Genomic DNA, 23738 nt, shown 5'->3' on the forward strand with positions numbered 1-23738 from the left:
ATTTGATGTTGACTCTCTTTATACCCAGGCAACTCACAAAGCAGCCGGGATCGGCTTTAGGGCCAGACAAAAACCTTCAGAAGAGTCTGCCTTGATGGGCTGGAAGGACCATTCCCTGAGGATGAATGAATGGATGGATGCAGCTGCACTCACTAGCGGGAAGTGCTCTGCAGAACCTGGGTTAGGAAATGTTGCCTGGGCTTCCAGGTAGAGCTCGGCAGTGTGCTGTCATCTGGATAAATACTTTTTCCTCATATTCCTATAGTCTGAGAAATATTGTGCAACACTGACAATTCCCTGGAGCAGATTCATTCCAGACTTCCCTGCACTGAGATCAGTGTGCATGCCTTGGTCCAAACTATCTGAGTATCCTCATAATTTCCCACAAAATAAATATTCAACATTCTGATTTTAATAGACCATCAGCCTACAGTAGTTCCTGAGGCAGCTGTTTAAAATACATTTCACTGGGTTATGAAAACTAAATCCAACCCCTTATTCCATATTTATGTACAACCATAGACTGATCACAGAGGGGAGCTGAAGAGGCATTGAGAACATAGGAGACCAGGTAAGCCCTTGGGTTCAGAAATGCACGCATCTCCGAGTAGCCTTTAACAGTCCCCTAAATTCAGTGAGACTTTTCACAGGTGGAAAGGCTGAGGAAGATTTTGACATTTCACTGTACTGCCACGCTTTCAAACATAAGAAAAGGTGAATTTATGAAACTCTGGTGCTAGCATGCAAAGGTGGGCTCTGCCTGCCCTGAAGGGTCTGCACACTTGGCAGGACAATCTTGCAAGTGCGTGTGTTGGATGAACTGGTCATGAGCAGAGGTATGTGACAGCCCCTGTTGCCACCGATGTATTACAGTTATAACAATTTCAACCTTGTATATACCAGCACGAGCCGCTAAACATGAACTGTAGAACTCTAAAACATATCCTTTTTTTCAAAGCCAGAATTTACCTTACCTACTATAAAATAATAGCAACGATTACACTTTTCCAACTATCTCATATTGAATATGCATTTTGATTTCCATAGAAAGCATGACTAAAAGATCTATCACAACAAATGTATATTTATGTCGACAATGCAGCTATTTCTAACACTCTGACATTGAGTTACTCTTTTCTAAATGGAACTACACAAATACAAACCTAATGTTTCATTCTCTATTACCACATACTAGTCTGATGGAGAAGATTTTCAGGCTGGAAAATTCTTTTTGGTTGAACTTATGCCAGGATTAATCCCCTTTCAGTTAATCATTTATATGAATGGGTAATCTGCAGAGTTCATGCAAGGCCTGCAAACTATATTAATTACTAGAAACCTAATTAGAAATCAACAGAGTCAAAGGATCAGTGTTACTTCCATACGCTACCATCTGGTACAATGGGTCTGGATAGTTCAGCAAAACTCCCCGTTGCATTCTGTGGAACTTCAACCTGAATACGTGTTGCCAGAGAGAGCAAGTTTATGCTGATATATGAACTGGTTGTAAAGCATTTTTAGGGTCATCCTAAATAACAGAATCTGAGTCCCTGTATTTCTAGATGTTATGTCAATAGTTAGTTCAAAAAAGAATATTTACTCAACAGTTTTCTTTTTGAATGAGATACCAATGTAGTTGTAATTTGCCTTTCCACATTCAAAAATACCCTATATCCATACACAGGCTAATGAAAAAAATCCCCAGACAAGCGAATACAAAACATGTCTGCCATGAAATGTAAAAAGGCATGTCCGGAGTGAAAAGAGTGAAATTCCATAGATGACAGAAACATGGCAGAGTGCAGTTTCCATTACCTCTGTTGTGCACGCGTGGAAATGGTAATATAATTTTACCAACTGATTTGCTCTTTCAGCATGTGGCCAGTTTGAGTTTTGACCAAACCATTTCAGTCCTGCTAGCCAGACAAAAAATCAGGTCTTTGAAAACTCAACTTGTATGGTTTTAAATCCAGACCTTTCCAACCATTTTGATTTAGGGACACATAAAATACAGTCTTCTTTCAACATACAGTGTTTGGTCAGTTTAATTTTCAAAGGAACTTAAGGGTTAGCCATATTTCATCACTTAGATTCACTCGTTGACTTTTGGAATTGAGATCTGCCGTGATAAGTAAAATTCAGTAGCTTCAGTTTTGCTCCTGACTGAGTCCAGCTCTCTCTGGTTAATGCCCAGATATCCATTGGGAATGGGACAGCTGTGTAATCCACCTAGTTTCTCCAAACTTCTCTTGAGAGCTGTGGTAACTGTAATGCTTTTCCATCGGACAGCCAATTGTGTTACAACCTGTTACCTTCCCAGTGAGGATTTGCTGATCTGGTCACCTACCCTTTAACCAAGCAAAGGGCTGAGGATTGGAAAAAAAAATTACTCTCAAGGAGTGCTACAGCTTAAAGGAGATTCTGCATAGCCAGGACATCAGATGATTACAGTGACACCGACACACAGCTTTGCCCATTCCCTTCTCTAGTTATTTTTCAGTTCCTTGTGACTGGACCCAAAGGCAAGATCTCGTGTGTTTCTAAGTCAGCTGTGTCACTGCAGAGTCTGGTGATTGTTTCTAATCCCAGGTTTCTAGGACACCGCTTCTTGTTCAAGCTCATTCTTGGGATTCGCAGCCTACAGGTCCCAGACTTCCCCACCCATCCATCAGACCACTCTGTTCCTTACCTATGCTGCCAGTTGTGGGCCCTCTACTCTTCTAGTTTAAACCTTTTGGGGGAAACATCAAAGGAAGTGAGATCTAGCTAAAGAATTTGCTATGTCTGAGCACAGATTTCATTTTGAAAAAAGGCAGGTTGATCTGTGATAAAGCAGCCATTTGCCAAGTTCTGTATCAGCCCAGCTTATTTCATTATACAGAAGTGAGTCCCCATTGAAGTGTACCTTGCTTCAGTGAACTTTGTAAGGAGAAGAAACAAGGATTATCACTCTTTCACAGACCCCTCACTTATGACAGACAGTGTTTAGAAACAATGGATTAAAACCTGCTTAGACTCTAGTTTAGCAGGTTCTCTACTTATACAAATCCATTCCAGCATTGCATTTTGGTAAACAACATACATCTTGAACTAGTAATAAAATTGTCTAATACAATTTTTTGCCTTCCATTTTTGAAGACCATAAATACCATCAGCTGAGCCACGTCTGTCACTGATTTTGTCAAAAGGGAACAAAGAAAGTTCTGAGCCAAATCAATGCTGACAAAATATCTAGTGACAATGGTAAGACTCTATCTACCTCAGTGCATGGACTTGATTCCATACTGATAACCCATTCTGGTACTTCAGGAATTGAAAAAGATGTGACAGTAGTTGACACTCATTTTGAAATTAATTGAGAGAGTGAGTCTCCTCATTCTTAATTCAGCTTTAGAATAGTACAGAAACTGCCAAAAACTGTTGGCTTTTTGGTAGCGTTCTTCCAGCTCCTTGTGGTCCATGATGAAGTCATGTTCTCTTGGGCATCCTAAACCAGATGGTTAAATTCCAGTTTTGAGATTTTTGCACTGCTTGCCATAGAGGTAACCCCAGGCAATAAGCGTGGGTAAGACTGTACAGAAGGTGGTGTGACTCCAGCTCCATCTTTCGCATTAGTATATATGTGGCGTCAGTAGCTCAGGCTACAAACACCCCATACTGGGCGAGAGCTGTCCGGCTACAGTTATCCCCTTTGCACAGAGGAATCTGAATGTCAGTGTTTCCGCACTCTCAGATTCCTCTGTGCAAAGGGGATAATGTGAGACTAGACTGTCCTAAACCATCTTAATTAACAGCGATACTAATTGACAGACCAAGGCCCCGATCAATTTGATATACTCTACGTTACTTTGTTCGATTCATAACTCATCTCCTGTGTCCCTCTCTCTCTCTCCTTTGCTGCTTTGCCATTTTTCCTATTGGTGAAGACGACCAGCAGAAACAGGACTGCTGAGAGATGCACAGACCACTGCATGATTCAGAAATACACCCCTGATGCCTGTGAAATCCAGTCAAGAACAACTAGATATTCTCCAGAGAGAGACCATTAAAGCATCTTTATGAATTGGGGTTGTCCTACTTCACTACAGCACACAGCAATCCTGCTTCTGTGCCAGAAACCAAAGGCTAGATGCCAGGGGTGTTGTAAAGTAGTGTGCTCCCTCTCCAAACTTCCCTCATCAGGGAAAACAGGAAAAAATAAATATATATGCTTATTATATTACTGGATTTGTTTCTACCTCAGGAAGTAATTTTTCCTGGTATTAAACTTTTTGCGGCTTTCCTGAAACGTGATTCACATGCACCAAAACATCTGATGAAAAATGGCTGCTGATGCAAGACACTGCTTTTCATTTATTTGGGCAACCCCATATCTTACAAAGCATTTGCTTCGGCCTCACCTAGACAATTTTGACAAATCCAAGCACAGGAACTTTTTTTAAGACTGTATCCACTCACTACATTTCAAGTCAGAGGCTTCTGTAGGCAGTTTCAGACCAACTGGACTGAACACAAGCAGAAAATTATCTTTAAGCCTAAAATGCTCCTTCGATTCCTCGTCTGCCTGCACATGCAAAGATTTGGACAACCACATGAAAATTACTCTCAGGTTATTTTAGCTGGTTTCTAATTTTTTTTTTTTTTTTAAAGCAAGACCTAAAATTATTTTTAAAACCATTTTAAACAATCATCCTGGGTGGGATTTTCTTCTTTATAAAGAAGGTCCAGACAGCAACAAAACAGCCATGATAGCATTTACAACAAAAATATTTAGAGTCACAGTCACTTAAAAAAAAATTAAAATATTATCCTACGATAGATACTATATATGTATTTTGCGTCACATTATAAAAAATAGTTTGTTTTCTGTAAGGATGTGCTGAACTACAGCAGAATTACATCCCTTTGCTAACAATAACACTTCCCTGAGAGCGATTTTCAATAGGAACGGGTCCATTTTTCACCAGGATTAGGCACTGTGTTAGCGTTTGAGAGAGAACAAGGGACAATTTTTTGTTGTTGCAGCATGCACTTGATGAACTTTTGGCAGGTGAACAAGGGATTACAAACATCAACCCTGACGTCCCATCGGCTGACATGGATATTAGAAGAAACTAACCCCTCGCTGACATTTTAAAATCTGCCATTTCCCGGGCATTGGTTCTGAGAGCTAACTCACTGGCAGTGAGAATTAAAGAGTAAATTGCCGGCTTGAGCAGTATAACCATCTGATCCCTGTGTTAGCCTCACAATATGCTTAACAGGATTTCCATCTTCTAGTTCCCCCCAATCCAATCGGATACACAGTTCTGGGATAACACAGTTCTGGAGTAACTGCTTGCCAACCGTCAGAAGTACGCCCTTTCTAAAAATCAGTATAAATAGGTAACACAACGCGTGAGAGCTAGGCAATCGTCAACATTCTCTCATATTTCTTGTTGGCACAGGAAGATTTTAAGTGAATGCATCAAGCATCTTAAAAGCTAACAACAGCTTAGCAGGTTAAATGTGAAATAGGTTTATCAGATCAGTGTAGTGCTCTTCTTGTAATTATGTTTTTACAGCCTCGTTAGGGGATGGTATTGGAGAAGGGCTTGTGATGTCAGAGTGGGTAGGGCTTAGAAGCAGGGATGAGGGCTAATCAAGATAAGTTCAATTTGTATTTAAAGTAAAGTCAGCGTTAGTTAAGGCAGTTTTTGACATGTTAATCTTGATGTGTTTTAAAAGCTGCCAATCACATTACGGAGGCAGCTTGAAAGGAAGACTTATAGTGAAGGCACATACTCTTGGACGTTCATGGTGTCTTCATTTCACCCAAAACTAAGGTCTTCACAATAGATGTAAGTATACATGAAATAAAAAGTGCTATTTTTTAATGTAAATGGCGATGCAACATCTGCTAAGCAATACCAAGAGGTGTATGATTTTTCAGATTTTGATAGGAAAGACTTATCTCACGACAGAAAAAGCGCAGACCAAAGCAGCCTTCTTTATGGTGTTTTTCTTTAAGAGCAGCACTGGACTGCAGAGAGTGAAATTAGGAATTGGCAGGGGTGATACAGAAAAAGTAAAGTATGTGATTAACTACGGTCTGATTTCTTAGCAGTTTGCTATATGTATTCTTATGGGTAAATAATCATGTATATTCAGGTGGAAACGCTGTATTTTTATGACATAAACGTGATCATTTTGGAAAAATTCAAAGGTCTTTCATAAATGGAGGATTTTACTTTGGGAAGGCTTTTCGTATATTCAGTATTTTTCTAGAAAACTTTGGATACAGATTGAGTTGCTTAATGTACGTGTGCAAATGTTTCACTGTCTTGTCTAACCACAACAAAATATTCTTAAAAGCCAACCAGTTATTAATACATATATCTTAATCTTTGTGTGAACGTATCTTTTTAAAGTACAATAGAAAATCCTCAATATTTTACAGATAATTCCTAGAGCAGTGGATTTTCTAAATCAGCGTGCAATCAGAATTAATCAAGGTTATCATCACACAGATATACTTGGCTGGTTTAGTCTGATGTACCTACATGAGATTTACCTAATTAAAATTTTGCTTGTGTGCGTAGCCATTGTAACAAACCCCAGTGCTAGCAGCTTTGTGGAACACCAGCGTATGCAGTTTGATATATTTTGTAAAAAAAAATATCATAAGGTGATGAGGGTTCCTTACATCTTGCTATTATCTGAATATGTGGATGGAATTAACTGCAGGCTGAGAAAGGCTTGGGCACTATTATGCAGCCTTCAGAGCTAAAATTTCAAGTTCCTCGGTTAGAGAATATGTGAATTTCTGTACCTCCCTGGTGCCCCAGAGATACAGGAAGAGTGAGAGAGAAGGGCAATCCTGACTCAAGTAATTTTATCATGGTCTAATCCTTCATACTGGAGCTGAAAATGTTCAGTCTGTTCAAGATGGTGATTTCTGAGTCTGTTTACAGGATCAGGTGTGCAATTTCACGTGTTAATCTCACCAGGGCAAAAAGTTTGTATTAGAACTTGTGACTTCATATATGAGTTTGGAAAATAACAGTGGTTTTTGTATACAACATCCGTGACTTACACATATTTTAACATAGATTTTAACCTGCAAATATTTTTTAAGACTAGTGCGTGCTGTCTTTTGTTTTGTAATAAAGAAAGCTAACCTGCAACAATTAATGACAACACCCTGTGTTGTCATTAAAACATCTTGTTTTACCGTAGTGGTATAAAACACATCAAATGCAGTTTTCTTTTTTATCAGAGGATTTTGGGAAGTCTGATGGATACTGCAACAATATTTAGTATCCTAACTGAAGAGGGAAGGTACTGAGGATTCAGTACAAGTTTTTGGGATTCAAACTCTTAGTTAGCCAGTGAAGTTAAAGAGTTGTTAAATAAAAAGTTTTAAATAGCCTTCCTAAAACTCATTCCTCTTTCCAGTACCTGGTTTCTTTTGGCACTGGGAGTGTTGTCATTTGCACTAGTATTTCATGTTAAAGTGAGACACAAATCCCACTAAAACGCAACTGCAATTCATTTGGAAATACCAGCCTTGCTCTCAGTCGTCAGAAAGCTTTCCATCCCAAGACTTCTATTTCCAATATTTAAAAATAAAAAAAAAAGAGAAAACTTCTTTTTTATGCTTTAAAAGTATAAATTATTAAAAAGTAAAAAATATAGAGTTTCATTTCCCTTTAACTGATCCCCCTTACAGCACATTTTGCAATCTTTATGCTTCTAAAAGAATCAAAGACAAGAGGATAATGTTTCAAATGTCACCCCCAATTATGAAACAAATCCACAAGGAAAACAAATTAGATCATGCTTTTATCTCTGTGTATATAACCAATGTAATAGAGACACCCATCCCTTGTAAACAGCTTCTCCATGTACCAGCCTGTCAGGATACAGGGTGGGTGTACACCATTACACACATATGTGTGCATGCACACACTTTCTCTGCCAGAACCACTACTTTCATTAGTTCTTGCTTAGTTATTTTACTTCGTTTTTTAAAAGGCACAATTAAAGCACTGAGTGTGATCCCAACTGGAGCCTTTGCGTGCTGCCAAAAATATAAATTAAGAATATGAGCACTATGGTTTGGCAGAAACCAGTCCTGTGGTTACAGCACGGAGCTGAGTCGAAGTGTTAAGCACAGTTCCCACCTCAGCTGTTTACTGTCCTGTACCTCTGTGCCTCCAATGCCATATCAAATGGCAGGACTGCTTCTTTTTCCTCCACCATCTGTCTGCCTCACCTAGTAGGCTTTGAGGGCTCTTGCCGAGTGTTTGTGCTCAGCACAGTGCATCTCCACCTTTGGTTTTAGTCAATGCATTAAGCTGATTGTTGCCTTAGTGGCACACGGGAGTAACAGTTCCCAGCCATTCCAGTGGGAACAAGTTCTATTATGAAACTAACTTTGTTCCTGGAGGACTGAGTTTGCCAATACTAAGCCTTGATTTCTTCTTCAGACCAGTGTGTTTAAAAAAACATATGAGTGACTTGTTGCTTGCTATCTTACCAATTAGCTAGCTTAAAAATGATGAAACATCCATGTCTTCATTTCAGTGTAAAGGCATGCAATGCAAACTCTACTGGCTGTCACACACAGTATAAATATAGTTATTTTCCTTTCTTTAGAGAATGTATCGTTCTCAATCCAGTTTTAGGATTACACTCTAATCTCAGTCTCTGAGCAGTCTGTGCCCACGTATCTAGGATTAGAATTTAGCCTTACAGTCTCTCCAGTGGTACCATACCCCAATTAAGATGACATTTCATGCTCCTGTATGACATAATGTTGGTATAATTGCTTTCTTGCTTTCCAAAAGTAATTTATTTTGCCAACTGTGGGTTCTTGAATATGTACAATATCTGGCTTTATGACACCTAGCATAGGTTTAGGGCAAGAACCCTTGACGCTACAATTAATAACATTAGAGTATTAATAATATTGGAATATTTATTTATTTTTTAAAACAGCACCTGATTTCTCAAGTAATCAGGAGAGTTTTTTCTAAAAAGGGAGCCAATGAAAATGACACTATGTATGAGTTTATTCATATATTTCACTCATAAGCATGTATACATGTTTATATTGTATGTTTAACTAATTTCTCTGACACAGACTGACCCGAGCATTTTAAAAATACTCAGCTTCTTCCAAACAGTCTGTGGAGCCACTCCAAAGGTACACTAAACATTGCTTTTAAAAAATGATAATTCCCTGTGTTTGATGTAAAGAAAAGCAGAATTAGTTAATGAAGTCTTAACGCATTTAACTAAAAAAAAATGTCTTCCAACAAGTCTATGTTATATATAAGACTATACTGTATTTGACAATGCAATTAATAATATAGATATACAGATTGCTGTAGACATTTTGAAACAGCATATAGCATGATTAGATTTGCAAATGCTTCTGGTTCATGAAGTTCGTGTCTTGCCACTTCTCATCTAATAAATTGAGACAGAATTAGTACTGGGTGAGTGGTTCTGCCTGCTGCCAAGAAGGGTTTGCTAAGGGTAAGACTCTAAAGGTAGAGATTAACTTGTCTTCATCCCTGTAATGTGCTGTACAGCCAGGATTTGTGCAATAGGATCAGAGAAGAGCCATATATGAATGCAACACCGGACAGCTGGCGTGTATGAATTTATATGAACCCTGATGCAAGATTTTGAGCTACTCTCAAATCCCAGCTAATATATGTATCAGAAGTATACTTTCCCTGTTCCTTCAGAGATCTTTTTTGCTGATGTTGTTTCCTAACATGCTAGTTTTTATGGAAATAGGATGAACCTTCAGTACCCTAAACCTGACCTGCAATCAGAACCCCATCTAAGTAACCAAAAAAGGTGTTTTTCCAAATGGAATAACGTAGATTAGTCAATTTCAGTATCTCCTGCTGACACCGAGTTACATACAAGTCTTTATATTAGGTTATTAAGGTAACTATTTATCCCACCTGATCAATTCAATACTTCCCTGAACAGGAAACTCATGGAAAGAAACAAGCAATTTAATGCGGATGACGTATACATACAAAATGCATCCTTTAAGTAAAATTTACACCATATTGATATTCTAACATTCAGCTAGGGAAAATAGATTAGAATTTTGGTGGAAATAACATCTGAAAATTTTTACCTAAAATACCAGAGTTATTTTTATATATCTGAGAAGAAATCCAAACTAAGTCAGATAGGATTGACTGTCACACCAATGAAAAAAAAAACCAACACAGAATGACTTCATGGAGCAACTCCAGCGAAAACCTCATTAAGGAATCAAACCCTCTTTTTGGCTCATGATGATCCAAAAACTGGGTCAGTGGAAGCAGTAAGCTACAGCTTTAGTGGAGGAAGATACCAATGAACTTTAAAGTCATATTATTCCATGACTTTTTTCAATATTATATCTTTTCCACATCAAACCAACAGACCACCTGGTCTGCCTTTGCAAGGATAAGTTGCTTATGCGACGCACATTGCCTGAAGCAATGAATGTTGCCTGAAATGATGCTCTGTGAATCTTGGTCATCTAATGGATAATAATCTGTCAATAAATACAAATCAACTCCACTATGGATGCCGCTGTATATGGTACCCTACAGTCAGTGAAAATGCCAGCATTTAAAAGAACAGCACTTTAAAAAAACAAAATAAAAGATTTAAAAAACAGTCTTAAACAGTTTCTGCTTCAGCTCTGAAAGGAGGCTATGTGAGAGAGAACCTGTCAACAGACAGTATAACATACTTCACATCCAACACAAAATCCAGACTTGTTTTGGGAACTGCACAGACTATACAGAGAACACCACAGGGATACTGGTGCTACTGGTTTCTAACCACAGTTACTGCTGCTTGGGTGTTGGTAGGTGTCTGTCAGAACAGGCATGGTACTTGGGATTACACCTGGACATGGTGGATTTGGGTCAGAAAGATGCATCTTTTCCCATTAGGTTTTCCATGATTCTATACTTTAGTTGTATAATTATAGTCACAGGTGTGATTTTAGGGGGGAGTTGAGTGAGGGGTGTTACTCGAGCAGTAAAAGTGTAGAAGTACTAGGTAGGTCTGATAAAGAAAAGTGTCTTTTACTTGTATGTCTTTTTCCCACACAGGGACAGCTTCCCCAGAATAAAGTGCCTTCACAACTGTGATTAAAACAGGGGACTGAAGCATTCTAGTAGTTCCTAAAAAGCAAAAGTGGTACACCTTGTCAGTCATCTGACAGACAAAACTTTGTTAGTGTTAATACTAGCTTTTAATTTAATTTTTTTTCTGATTTACTAGAATAAAAAGGTTAAAACTTCCGTTTTTTCCCATTATGTCTATCTGGTTGCTTTGCACCTTCATATTCTCTAGTTAGGTGCACCAGGCAAAAGCCAAAGGCGAGGCTTATTAAGGAGGTTAGCACGAAGTTTAAAATTGCAGCTTTGTTTTCCAGAATAATTAATATACAGCCACTCATCCATGAAAGGAAACCACCTAAATGGCTCACTGGACCAATATGGTATAGCAAATACCATCATCCCAGTTGCCATCTATTTTTTGAGCTGCTGTAAAGTTTAGTTCAGCACTAAATCGCTTTAGTACTGAGCTTTAAAATGCTTTAGCAGCTCAGAAGCACTTTGGCAGCTCAAATGCTCTTCATGAAGCACCCAGCATCCTAAACCGCTTTAAGTCTAAAGTAACCTAAAAAAAAGGCAAATGGAAACATGTCCAGCAGCACATGCTCAGACACATATGTCAAGAAGAAAGGACATGGTGCTGTTCTTGGATTTGACAGGTTTGTCTGCTTCCAGGAAGACCTGAATCTTGGCCAACACAGAATCTAGCATTTACAACATGTACAAAATGTAAGGAATTTTTATTTTGAGACAACACCAGTGGTGTGGTCCAAGTATAGTCTCTACTCTCAGCCTGCATGGCTGAAATGACTAACTTGTCTACCTTTTGGAAAACTCATTTTGAGGCTGAGACCAAGTATCTTCACTACACCAAGGAAAAAGCAAATTCCTCATGCATGTGAATTAGATTGACAGCTTTCCCTTAAAATTTTTTGTAACCCATCAATAGGCCAAAAGCAATAAAAAGAGTTCTAATGATTACTCTAACTTATAAACAGCTTGGGTAACAAAATACAAGATTTGGCTTCCATCAGAGTCTCTACTATGAACCGTTTTTAAAGTTTGGTTCTGTTTTGGAGAAGGATTGGCTGTGAAAAAGGGAATTTGGGTTGTTCCTGCTTACTATTTCTAAAGAATTTCTGTATCCTAGGTAGCTGGTTTAAAGGTAAACAAACCACTTGGCAATTGGATCTGTCTTGTACTCAAAATAATGCTAATATCTCAAGCTGTGTTTGATCTCTCTGGTACTTGTACAACACCACTGCCTTTGCACAGGTCGCATATGCACAATTGGTCCCACAGTTGGATTCTATCATCCCAACACCATTAATCACAGGCATTGACTTTGTAAGGCTAGAAGAAGGGGCAACATAGTATAGAAAAGAAAATAAGTTTCGGCCTACAAAGTAAGCAAGTTTGGCATAAACGTGAAAATACATGAGAAAGACCTGAGCAAAATGCTGGCATTTTAATGTAATAGCATCATCACAGCATGCTAAAGGCTAATCAGCAAGTAAACCATAAAAAGTCAAACCATCCAAAGCTCTGGATGGTTTTGACCATTTGTGCTTCAGAGATCACATCTTCGTGGAGTGATTATTAACATGAATTCAGCAGTTGTCAGCACTAATGAAATGGAAGGTAGCTGCTGTCAGGGCATTTGTCAGTGATGATTTCCCTGCCATGGGATTCACATCCCAAACTAGACCGAGAAGAGTCTGCTGCCCTTAGCGGCACAGCCAGTCCTCTGTTCCTTAGATCTTGTTGCTCAGACATTGTTTCTCAGTGATTCCTGTCTACTGGTTTCATGGAAAGGTTCAGAAAGGCGCAATTCACTTGAGCTCTCTTTGGCTTTGGTAGATTCTCTGTGCTTCTCTCTTTGTATTTCTAAGGTGTCCCTCACTGTTACCTATACCAAATGCCAGCTGAACTCATGGGGCTGTAACTCTCTATCTGCAGGATAACACTGAAGCATTACATCTTCCATCTTTCAGAAGACAGAAAGAATCCATTTTGTCAAGCTAATGGAGAAGAAAATTCAACTCCTTAATTTCAACTTTAAAAAAAAATAATAAAATCAATCATTGGCTGTGCAAATCTAGTTTGAAATAAATCGACAGATGCCCTTGCTGCCTTTAGAGCTAGCCTGCTCCCTCCGCCAACCCTTTGACTTAAAAAGCTATCCTATGCGGGATGCTTTAACATCCAGGCTGTGGGTTACCAGATTTATTTCCTTTATGACCTATCTGCACAAATAATCCTACTGTAGATCATTCCCCTAAAATCCTGAGCAGGGCATACTGTGGTTATTCGTTCCCCTGGCATCAGGATCATTTGTAATGTAGTCACCCTCCTCTTTGGACAGACTTAGAAATGCTCACACAATCTACCTCAATGACAGTAAAGCTATTCAGCTATGCATTTGTAGTGTATTAGTTTTTAGTCTAGATTTCAACTGTTCATCTGGCTTTATTTACCTGTACATATATGGATAATTAATCTGAGCCTCGCTGTTTTTATCACTGTTTTCACCACTACAAAGCATGTTCTTTTACATTTTTTTACTTCATTTGGCAGTCTTAAGGGGCTGATGTCACTTGGAACAGCGTATTTCTACCATTTCTTTCCATCTGTTTCACTTAGTTTACAGTAGACAAGGCTCCAAACTATTACAATTCCCAAATTAAACCAAAGATACCCGCCTTTCTGAGTATGAGCACATGTCAGTTCTCAGGGCTGCTGTGATACACCGGGGGCTGCAGGCAAAAGACTTTGGCTTAATTACATTCGTTTGAGCAGCTGGTATTTCCCAACATCCTTGCATATAGTATGACCCAAGGACACTGAAAAATTCAGTATAAATAAGGGCAACATTTGCGTTGTCCTGAAAACGTAAAGTTTCTATATAGTAACCAATACAATCCACAAGCACTGAAGTGTACAGCTGTGACTGGCAGAAGGCCTATCTGCTTATCTGAGAAATTAACTTGCATAACCTGCTCTGTTGCTTACATTGTTGAATGTCTTATCCTTTTCTTTGGGCCTGCTGATTCAGTTCTTTACAACAGAAAAGTTGTTGCAATCTCCTTGCAGCATGACTCCACGAGATCACATGAGAAAGATGTCTATCCTGGGGGAACAAGGAACACTAGAAGAAAAGCACTTATACCGATTAGCAAGTGGCATGGCAGCAGGAGGTAAGCAGGAAGAAACCTAACTGCACGCTTGTTTATGGGATTGCTAATATCTGTACACTGTACAAGAAACAGCCAGCAACAGGCTTAATGTCTTCAAAATTTCTTTAATTTCAAATTTATCTTAGGAGTTAATTGGAGAAACATTTCTCTTAAGGTAATTAAAAGTTAACATGGGGGATTCTTGGCATTCAGAATTTGACCAAGAGATGCTAAGCATCTGGAAGAAGAGTCAAGGTCACACAGGAGCTCAGCAACAAAAGCCATAGCTGGACATTATGAGGTTGTGGCTCACCGCTGCAGGGTCTTCTTTCTAGAGCTGCTCTCTCATGACAGGGCAGGTTCCAGCTAATAAGATTTTTCTAAAAATAAAACTGTATTAGAAAGGGAAACTCTGTCAAGCAGAGAACTGAACATTCATGGCTATTCTCTTTGGTTTCATAGTGTTACATGAATTACTGTTAATTGTAAATTGTCCTTTTGTACACTTGACTGTGCACATCCTGTTTATTTTTACTGCAGTTTGATTGTATAAATCTACATGATTAAACAAAGTGGTTAAGGTGGCAGAGGAAACATCTTTTTTAGTTGCTGCTGTTAAAAAACAAAAAAAAAAGACTCATACTAAAATGCTGGCACTTGAGAAAAAAGCCCTACTTTTTCTGGTAAAGTTACACTGCAGACAGAATCACTTTCTAATTTACTACACTGACAACAGAACTGTATATGCTTTCTGTCAGAACTGCGGCAGCGGCAAGAGATGCTAATGAGAAATCAGTTGATGGCAGTGAACCCTCAGCTAATGGGCACAGGCCAGCAGAGAATGCAGGCTATTCCCTCACAGTTTGAGCCTCGACTGGTAGACAGGTATTTTGCACCACTTCTCTATTATAACACTGCAGTTAAAGAATAACTCTGTGTGTGCTATACCAGAGTATATAAAGATCTTTGATTATTCTTAACTAAACAATGTCTTTTGCATGTCTGAATGTATTTATGTCTTCTCAGAGATCTGTTACCTTCAACTGAAATGATGGCATCAGCAGACCCAAGACAAATTCATATAGCGTCCCACCTTGGACCCACAGTCCCCCAGCATGCAAACATGCCAAACATACTGTCCAACCGCGTTTACCCAGGTCCAGGTAATGAAGCATTGTCTGCATCCTCAAAAGTGATAGCATGTAAATGAGAAAACAAACTGGACCTTCTAGTTTTTCATAGGTTTATCAGTAGTGTCAATAAACAGTTTATTTTCTTTGGAAAAATTAGTCTCAATAAAAGGAGGCAGTCTGCCTACCAGAGATTCTAAACTGTGACATTTTAAGTCTAAACACATCCATTTTAGCTTTTGTTAAATGCACTGTTTTCAAAATAATTTTCATGTTTGTGTTCTCTCCTTTTCCTTTTGTATTTTCCAAGCATTTTCACACCTAAACAGAAGGCTGTAAACAAATGAGTCCAATCAACAACACTTTTTGCTACATTTGACTCTTACTCATGTATGAGCATTGGCTGTTTTAAAAGACTACATCACTGATCATATCCTTTAATCATAATATCACATGCAATTTTATTCATGTAGGGCAACTACAAGTCCTTTTAATAAAGGCTCAAAATTACAGGGCACAGCTCTAAGGGGAAGGCTAGATACCACAGCATGGCAACACAACTGTGCCACGCATGTCATGCTGCACATAAATTTACATAAATTTATATATCACTTTATACAATGAAGTCATATCTTAAGGTGCCTTCTTTGAGATAAGTGATTTCAATGCCACATAGATCTAGAAACAAATTCTGACTTCAGCTTCCCCCCCCCCCGCAATGTGGATCTCAAATAAGAGATTCCCTCAAGAGGAAATGTAATTTAAAATTACATGGCAACTAGGCTGAAAACAGTCTTGAAGGAGCAGGTTTGCTTTGCTTAACTGGTGGTTATTTTCTGAGCAGCTAGATGTACTTAAAGACATAAGTCACCAAATAAAAATCACCCTTCTGTCTCTTTCCATTATGGATAATGACAGGTATACCTAACTACAGATCGGATCCTGTAAATACCTGATGCAGGATTTCATATTTCTACTATATATTCTCACTGAATCGATGAACACAAATGTGATTTAACTTGAAGTCATATCAGTTTCCCGGTAAAGCACATAGTTCAGGTCTTAAAAAGCTTTTTAAAGTGTCTCTGCATTGCTTTGGGGTTTGTATGTTTGCCTGAGGAAACAAGTGAATTTTCAAGATTTTTTTTCCCCCTTCTCTTTAAGGATATAGCTTTCTGCAACCAGAATCCATGGAAGCTGTGGCCAGAAGACAGGAGCTGGTTCAAAAGCAAAATATTGCCAGGTAATCGATAGCAAGCTTTGCTCTGAGGTGCATGCCAAGATTAGGGCAGCAAAGGCAGCTGGAAATGAAGTCACAGACTTCTCGTGGATATTTATTTACCGAGATAGAGATACTTTTTCAAGTTACCCAGAGAAGCAGAAGGCCCTTGATTATGTCTTGAAGTCTGAAGCTACTTAACTTTCTGCTTGTCCCTATTGTGCTTTTAGCCTTAGAACGATATAAGGAAAAGAAACAAACCCCTCAGCTTGGTTAAAGAGACAAACAAGCTAGAGACTTCAGCCCCAGCCCTTGAACTCTGGATGCAAACACCCTCAAATTACAAAAAGTCAGAAACAAGTTCAAACTTCACAGCTGTGTGCTATCACACACAACATTTTAAGCCTCTACAGCTGGGCCCTTGGGATGATTAGCTACGTCTCCACCCTACAAGGGTGGACAGCTTTCCTAGTTTAACCAAACAGCCTGGATGTCAGGCTGACTATAGAGAGTCCGGTTATTTGTACCAGTTTCAGTGTGAGCAGTAGCTGGTTAAGGAACTACCAGTGCCCTCCCTCACAGCCACACCATTTCCATAGCAGAACTCTTAACTTCAACCACTCCCCTACTGGGCTGCAGCACAGTACTGAGTGGCAGCATCCCTCACACAGTAAGACTAAGAGCAAAGAAGAGATGAATTCTGAGTAGGCATCTCAAGAGAATTATTACAGAAGTGTTTGAGCTCTTCAGTCAGCAAAGCATGATTACTGAAGTCCTCCAAGCACAAGATTTACATCAACAACACATTTCATACAGCTCTTGCATGTCAAAAACACTGAGAAAAACAAGTAAAACAGCTAGCAAGGAGCATGGCCATCATATATACCCTCAGCCACATCAGAGCTTGTCATACCTGTTCAGGCTCTTCCCTCAGCCCACCAAACCCAGGGAAAACCCAACATAAAAGAGCTCAGCCTACATGCGTAAGATAACCTTTTACCCCAGACTTTTGCTGTCCTAGCAATTTCCACTAGCTTCACGCTACTTTCTGCAGCAAAAGTCACCTTTAGAGCCACACTTGTTCCTTTCACCCTTTATAGAAATCAGATGTTGGCAAACAATCTTCTGCACTTGCTGCAGATGTGCTGCTGAGCACCGGGGCCCAAATCCTTGTTCTCCAAGGGACCCTGCCTCACGCCAAAGCTCAGTGATCCCCCATCTGCTGGTCCTTAGAGAAGCAGACTATCTTACCAGGAGGAGTGGTCAGGAATGTAACATCCTTTGCTGTTTATCTTCACCTCAAGAGCTGTGTGCGAGCAATGACAGTTGGGGAAAATGTAGAAGGACATGGTACATAAAAAAACATTTCCACTGGATCTCTGAAAGCAGAAAATTATTAATTTGGAGGTTGTTGCAAAGATGAAAAGGGGGCAGATAAAAAGCCCTGAATGTTATCGAGTGATCAACTAATGCCTCCTTGCAACAATCATCTGAATAGATACCTTTTGCCCATACTGTTTTCCTGACAATTTTACATTGATGAGAAGTTTCCTAAAAGTCAGACTCTCTCTGGCCTGTAATCCTCACTGCAGTGTTAAGAAAGCTATCTTGGTGCACTTTAAAGATTTGGCTGCCCTCACAAGGTCTTTTCCAAAGAAGAATGTGGAAGTCCCACTCAAAGCTCCTCAAAGCAGGCTGAAAGATTTCTGGTTTGTGTCTGGTAGATGGTCTCACTTCTCCCATCTCTCAGCTCCAGCTGAAGCTGTGGAGCTCTAGGAGCTTTCTGTTTGATCGCTAGCTTGTCTCCAGGGAAAGCCAGCAAAGGCTTGTATAATGGAGACATATATTACCCCTTGTATTCTCCATATCTCACTGGTAAGCCCTCCTTCCCGCTATGCCAGGGCAGGAAGCTGGCACAGACCCTGGAGCATTGGCTTTGTCCACCAGGAGGGAGATCAGTTGAACACTTACCACCAGGATCTCACCCTTTCACACTCTCAGAGCCATGCTCAGGTGCCAGGCACTAGGGAGAGTTACTCAAGAGACCTACTCACAGAAGCTTACTCTGAATGTATGCATAGCGTCCATAGATGATATAACTCCAGTTCTTTACAATTTACAGTATCACTGCAAGTTCCCAGTTTTTTCCAGTGTAATTTTCTGACTGGTAATGCAAATCACTTATTTGCTTTAGTCTTTGACCCATATGACCCTGGAGACAATTTTCCAAATCCCAACTGAGCATAATCACTGTAATAATGCCTCGATTGCCAATATACAAATAACACTTTTTTGTCTGAAATATCCAGAGGCATCAGCTAGAAGATATATTTTCTCTTCCTTTTTGTCTACTATGTAACGTACCTGGCAGCACATTAAATATAGCCAGGTTTGCCATTCCATCGGCAGTTTGTGACCTCTCACGCATAGCAATACAGGGGAGAGAGAAGAAAAGCAGTACTCTTGCCTATTCAATCATCTGAGTTTTAAACTGCTACTGAAAAAAAGAGGTGATGAAGGAACTGATCTGCCCTAACTTCTTGTGCTCTGTGTGTCTCTTAGAATGGAAATGGAGATGAGTGCTATTTTTCAGCAAAAAGAAATGGAGAAAGCTCATCGGAAAGGGCTACTGGGCCTGGAAGCACCTTTCCTTTACCATGGGATGCCAGCTAGTCCCATGGCTTTCCGCGGCAGGCACAGACTACCTGAAGGCCATCTTCCCAGCGACTTATATGTTCATCGTACCACCCTTGATGAAATTCATGGCAACACTATGCTCATGGCAACCAGCCCATACCCTCCAGTCAGCACTTTGCAAAGGGAGAGGGGACGTCGACCAGGGAGAAGAGCTGGAAATCACAAAACCGCAGACTGTAGTGCCAATGGCACAAAGAACCAAGCTGATGACAAAACTACAGACCCTGCTTCAGCTGCAGCGGATGATGAGAAAGATGACAAGAAAGAAGCAGAGGTAGAGACACCAAACAAACATGAACAAAGCAAAAACCAGACTGAGCCACCTGCAGTTGCCAAAAACTGTAAAGAATTTGAACAAGGCTTGAGAAAAAACTGTGCTACTCATGAAATTTCTACTGAAACCAACAGCTGCAGCAACACAAATGAGAAGGAATCTAATAGCTCCTGTGCTGCTTTTGATGACAAGTACATGTACCCTTCTGCAATCCCATTCTCAGCATTACCATATGGATTTCCAGTTCCCAGCAACCCATTGCTACCTTCAGGTTTGTGAGGTCTCCAGATTACAGTTAGTGGCATGTTGATATTACTTATTTTTATTGGTTTTGTCTCTTATTTCTTCTCTCTGTTTTAAGCAAATCTTTGGTATGATAGTGTCATGGCAACTAAATGTAGAATTCATATGCTGCAAATAGTAATAACTTTGTAAAGCCAAGTCAGCAAAGGTAAAGAGTGGTTTTCCCTACCTGCAAACCATGCTGCTTGCTGCCATAATGGAGATTTCATCATCTTAGGTAGCAGAGCTTTACTTTGCAGGTCAATGCAATTGCACAGCAAAAAGTCACAAAGCAGCCCCTCCTGTTACAATACTCTGTGCCATGCACCATACCACTGTAGGATGTCATCCTGTGTTTATATCAGTCCCTGGGGACAATGCACTTGTTATCCCTAAGCTGTCAAGTTAGCAGCACTTTGAGGTTCTCTGCAATTCTGTTCAATGCGTTACATTCTCTCCTTCTGGTGGTTGGGGGGGAAACACAGCAGCACAAAATACACTGGTCGTAATCCCCTGTGTGTGTCAAACAGGACAAGGAATCCCCTTAGAAACTGCACTCATTTAGGAATAAACTTATCCCTGAGACTTGACCTCTCCGAGAACAGAGGACAAGACACAGGCCTCTGCAGCCACTGTGCAAGAATCATTGTTTCTAAAGCTTTGCAGCTCGTGTTAAAGGCACCAGGGCCAGTGGATGAGCCCTGCAAAACTTCCCATTACCTGAAATGAAAACAAGCTGGGGCGTTTGTCCAGGATCATCTACCAAAGACATACTGTATCACTGAAAAATATATAATGCACATTAAGTATTCAGCTCCTGTCTGCAAAAGGAATTTTAATTAAAATAAACAAAACTGCTGAATGAAATTGTGAGCTAGTCTCTCTCCTCTGCCCATAACTTTTCTGTATGTCCTTCTAACTCACAATAGGCATTAGGGGCTAGCAAAGGCCTACTGAAATATTAGTCAAATCAAAATAACACTAAAGTCTAAGGAATCAAAAGCATTGGGTAATGTACTAATTAGAGAAAATACCACAGTAGGATTTGTATGTGTAGTGACTGGTACATACAGTGCCAGCAGTAAACAAAGGAAGCCACCAAAAGAAAACCCCCCAGAATCAGCTGCTACTGATTATTTCGTGATTTTGGTGTCTAGGACTCCTATATCTATCTGTGACTACACACTGCTGTTATTATATTAGCTTCTTGAGAACTGGAAAAATTCTTATGTTAACAGTCATTTCCAATTGATTTGCCAGTGAAGTCCTACAATCATAACATTTGTGTTTCCTCCTCAAAGGAGCACATGGCCTGATCCTGAATGGAGAAGATATTTCTTCCATTGAAGACATTCGCAAGTGGACTGTTGATGATGTATACAACTTCATCGTTAGCCTCCCAGGCTGTTCAGATTATGCCCAGGTGATTATAACCATTCAACACATTTTCAGGTCTTTAAGAACATCTAGATGTGAAGGTCATCAAACAGACGTAAATGCTAGAGGTTAACTGGTTGTCAAAGAGTTACAAATGTAATAGTAGTTTTCACTGTGCTTCAACATATGAAGCCACTTGCTTCTTAAAGGGAAAGCCAGTCCATGCTCTGAGAGGTCACATGCACTTCTGCTACAATCTGGAGTCATTGGTCATGACACATACCAGGAGGACCAGCAGCAAAATAATAGTATAAGAAAAGTATCTTAATTTTTTCACTCCACACGCCCTGCACAATTTTTATGCAGATTAAAGCAATTTTGCCTTCTTGGATATTGGTATAACCCACCTATTGGCCCCAACCTCTTATAGGTATCATTCCATTTGAAAAATGAAATATCATTAGAAATGCAAAGAGGTTGAAGTCTTGTATATTCCTGGTAAAGCCTTATAAGATCAACACTAAGATCAACACTATTCTTTCACTGATAGCAGGCTGCTCACTTCCTAAAAAAACCCAGAAGAACTAACTAACATTGAAACATTGCAAAGTTCCCACTTGCCAAGAACAAGCAGATAACCTACAGGCAAGTGTCTGATATCCACACACCTAAACAAGAGACCTCACGCTGCGGTTAAGAGATTAATATTAAAATAAAACACTAAAAGTATTATTTCCTCCTTTTGTTGTCTATGCCTCAGGATTAAGCATAAAAAATAACCAGTGAAGTTTGTTTTAGCACATCATGATGTGTTTTATCGTTTCATAAGATATTTAAAGACCATGCTATTGATGGAGAAACCCTCCCGCTGCTAACAGAGGAACATCTCCTGGATACAATGGGATTAAAACTTGGACCAGCATTAAAAATCCGCTCTCAGGTATGATCATTAAATCTAGGCCGAAATGGCGAGTCCCAGAGAAATGAAAGAGTCAGAAGCGAACAGGATGACATTTTTCCAAATTAAACCACATTTTTTCTCACTGATAAAGTAACTACCATAATATTAGGAGAAAAGAAATTACTCCAGCATACTTTGCTTTTGCTTCTTTGCGTGTTAAAACAGCATGCAGGGAGACACTAAGGGGAGGTTTGGCCTGTCAGTCTGAGACACTTGAAGCGGAGTCAGGATACAACAGCACTGGAGACCAGGCTGAGGTTGGAAATGGAAAAGATGTGTTTGATGAATTAACTCAGTTTCTCTCCTCTTTTCCCTTCCTAGCTGGTAAGAACTGCGTTGATATGTACTTGCTTTTGCTCCAACCTGGCTTTTAAAACATACCAAGTAGAGGTTTCTACAACATTTCTGGGAATATAATCTTTCACAGACAGGCTGTCCTTCTACGTTTAAAGTTTTTTGCTCTTAATTTCATCCATTAATATCAAATCTCTTGTGTGTTTCTATTGTTGACTGGTTCTTTTCGTTTTCTTTAACCACTTGCTCTCTCTCACTTCTCATTAAAACCACCTTCCCCACTCCTGACTGGCAGTTCGCCCGCCCTCTGTCCCATAGGTGCTACAGCACCTAGAGAGCAAGAGGAACCTGCTGTCAAGCCCAGCGCATTGCGCCGCTTCCCAAGCTGAGTATTGCCAAGCTCCTTCCGCAAGAACCCAGGCTTAGAAAAATATGAAAGAGGGAAAATGGAAGGGGTTTTTTTTTCACTTTTGCTAAGCACTGATAACCCTTGGAGATGGCTGGGATCTACTGGATGTCCCTGGCATTGCTACGTGACAGTTAGCCTTGATGTTTAATGGCTTTAACACTATTTCAAGAAGCAACTGCTGCAATTGTGGTTTTGTCTTTAAAGGTGTCCCGACGTCTTGGCAATGTGTTCTACATGATGAATCTTCCTTTGTCTGTGCCCCTGCCACCTGCTGCAGGCAAACCCTCAGATCAGCCCTCCGACATAGCCTCCCCTCTTCACTGCAACAGCAGTGGTGATACACTGGATAGTCCCTGCTCTCAGGACCCAGAAACTTCAAAAGCAGTGGAACAGATCGTTTCAGAAAGCAGGGAAAATCCATGTGACACAGCTGGATCTCAGGCTGACTTCCAGATGATGGCTTTTCAGAAAAGTTGAGCTGAGTCCAGGACATAAAATAATTTTAGTAACACAGGAACCTCTAGTTACAAAGTGTTTGAGAAGATAGCTACAGCCCAAAACCTCCGTATGACTCGGGCTAAACAAAATAAGCTGCAAATGCAGTGTGAGGAAGTACGGTATTTGAAAAGCATTAAAAAATGTAACTACATGTTAGTGCAATTACTTTCAAGTGCAATTCATTGAAAAGAATACCAGTACAGTTAACAGGTAGATTTATTTTTTTGTTAAAGTCCAGTGTGATCACAGAAATATGTCAGAGACTCAGAGTGTGCTGCCTGTCTTACAG

The 23738-nt window shown here is 39.8% G+C and overlaps 1 protein-coding gene across 1 annotated transcript; it reads left to right on the forward strand.

Annotated features, from left to right (window-relative positions):
• The first annotated feature begins 14226 nt into the window (after positions 1-14226).
• SAMD7 (sterile alpha motif domain containing 7) lies at positions 14227-23428 on the forward strand. The gene is made up of 8 exons (XM_009884505.1): positions 14227-14329; positions 15067-15193; positions 15335-15471; positions 16603-16681; positions 19220-19899; positions 21212-21333; positions 22117-22227; positions 23156-23428. The coding sequence occupies exons 1-8, from the start codon at positions 14227-14229 to the stop codon at positions 23426-23428; spliced, it is 1632 nt and encodes a 543-aa protein (XP_009882807.1).
• The last annotated feature ends 310 nt before the right edge of the window (positions 23429-23738 follow it).

Source organism: Charadrius vociferus, unplaced genomic scaffold (genome assembly GCF_000708025.1).
Source record: "Charadrius vociferus isolate BGI_N301 unplaced genomic scaffold, ASM70802v2 scaffold104, whole genome shotgun sequence".
Classification (NCBI taxonomy): domain Eukaryota; kingdom Metazoa; phylum Chordata; class Aves; order Charadriiformes; family Charadriidae; genus Charadrius; species Charadrius vociferus.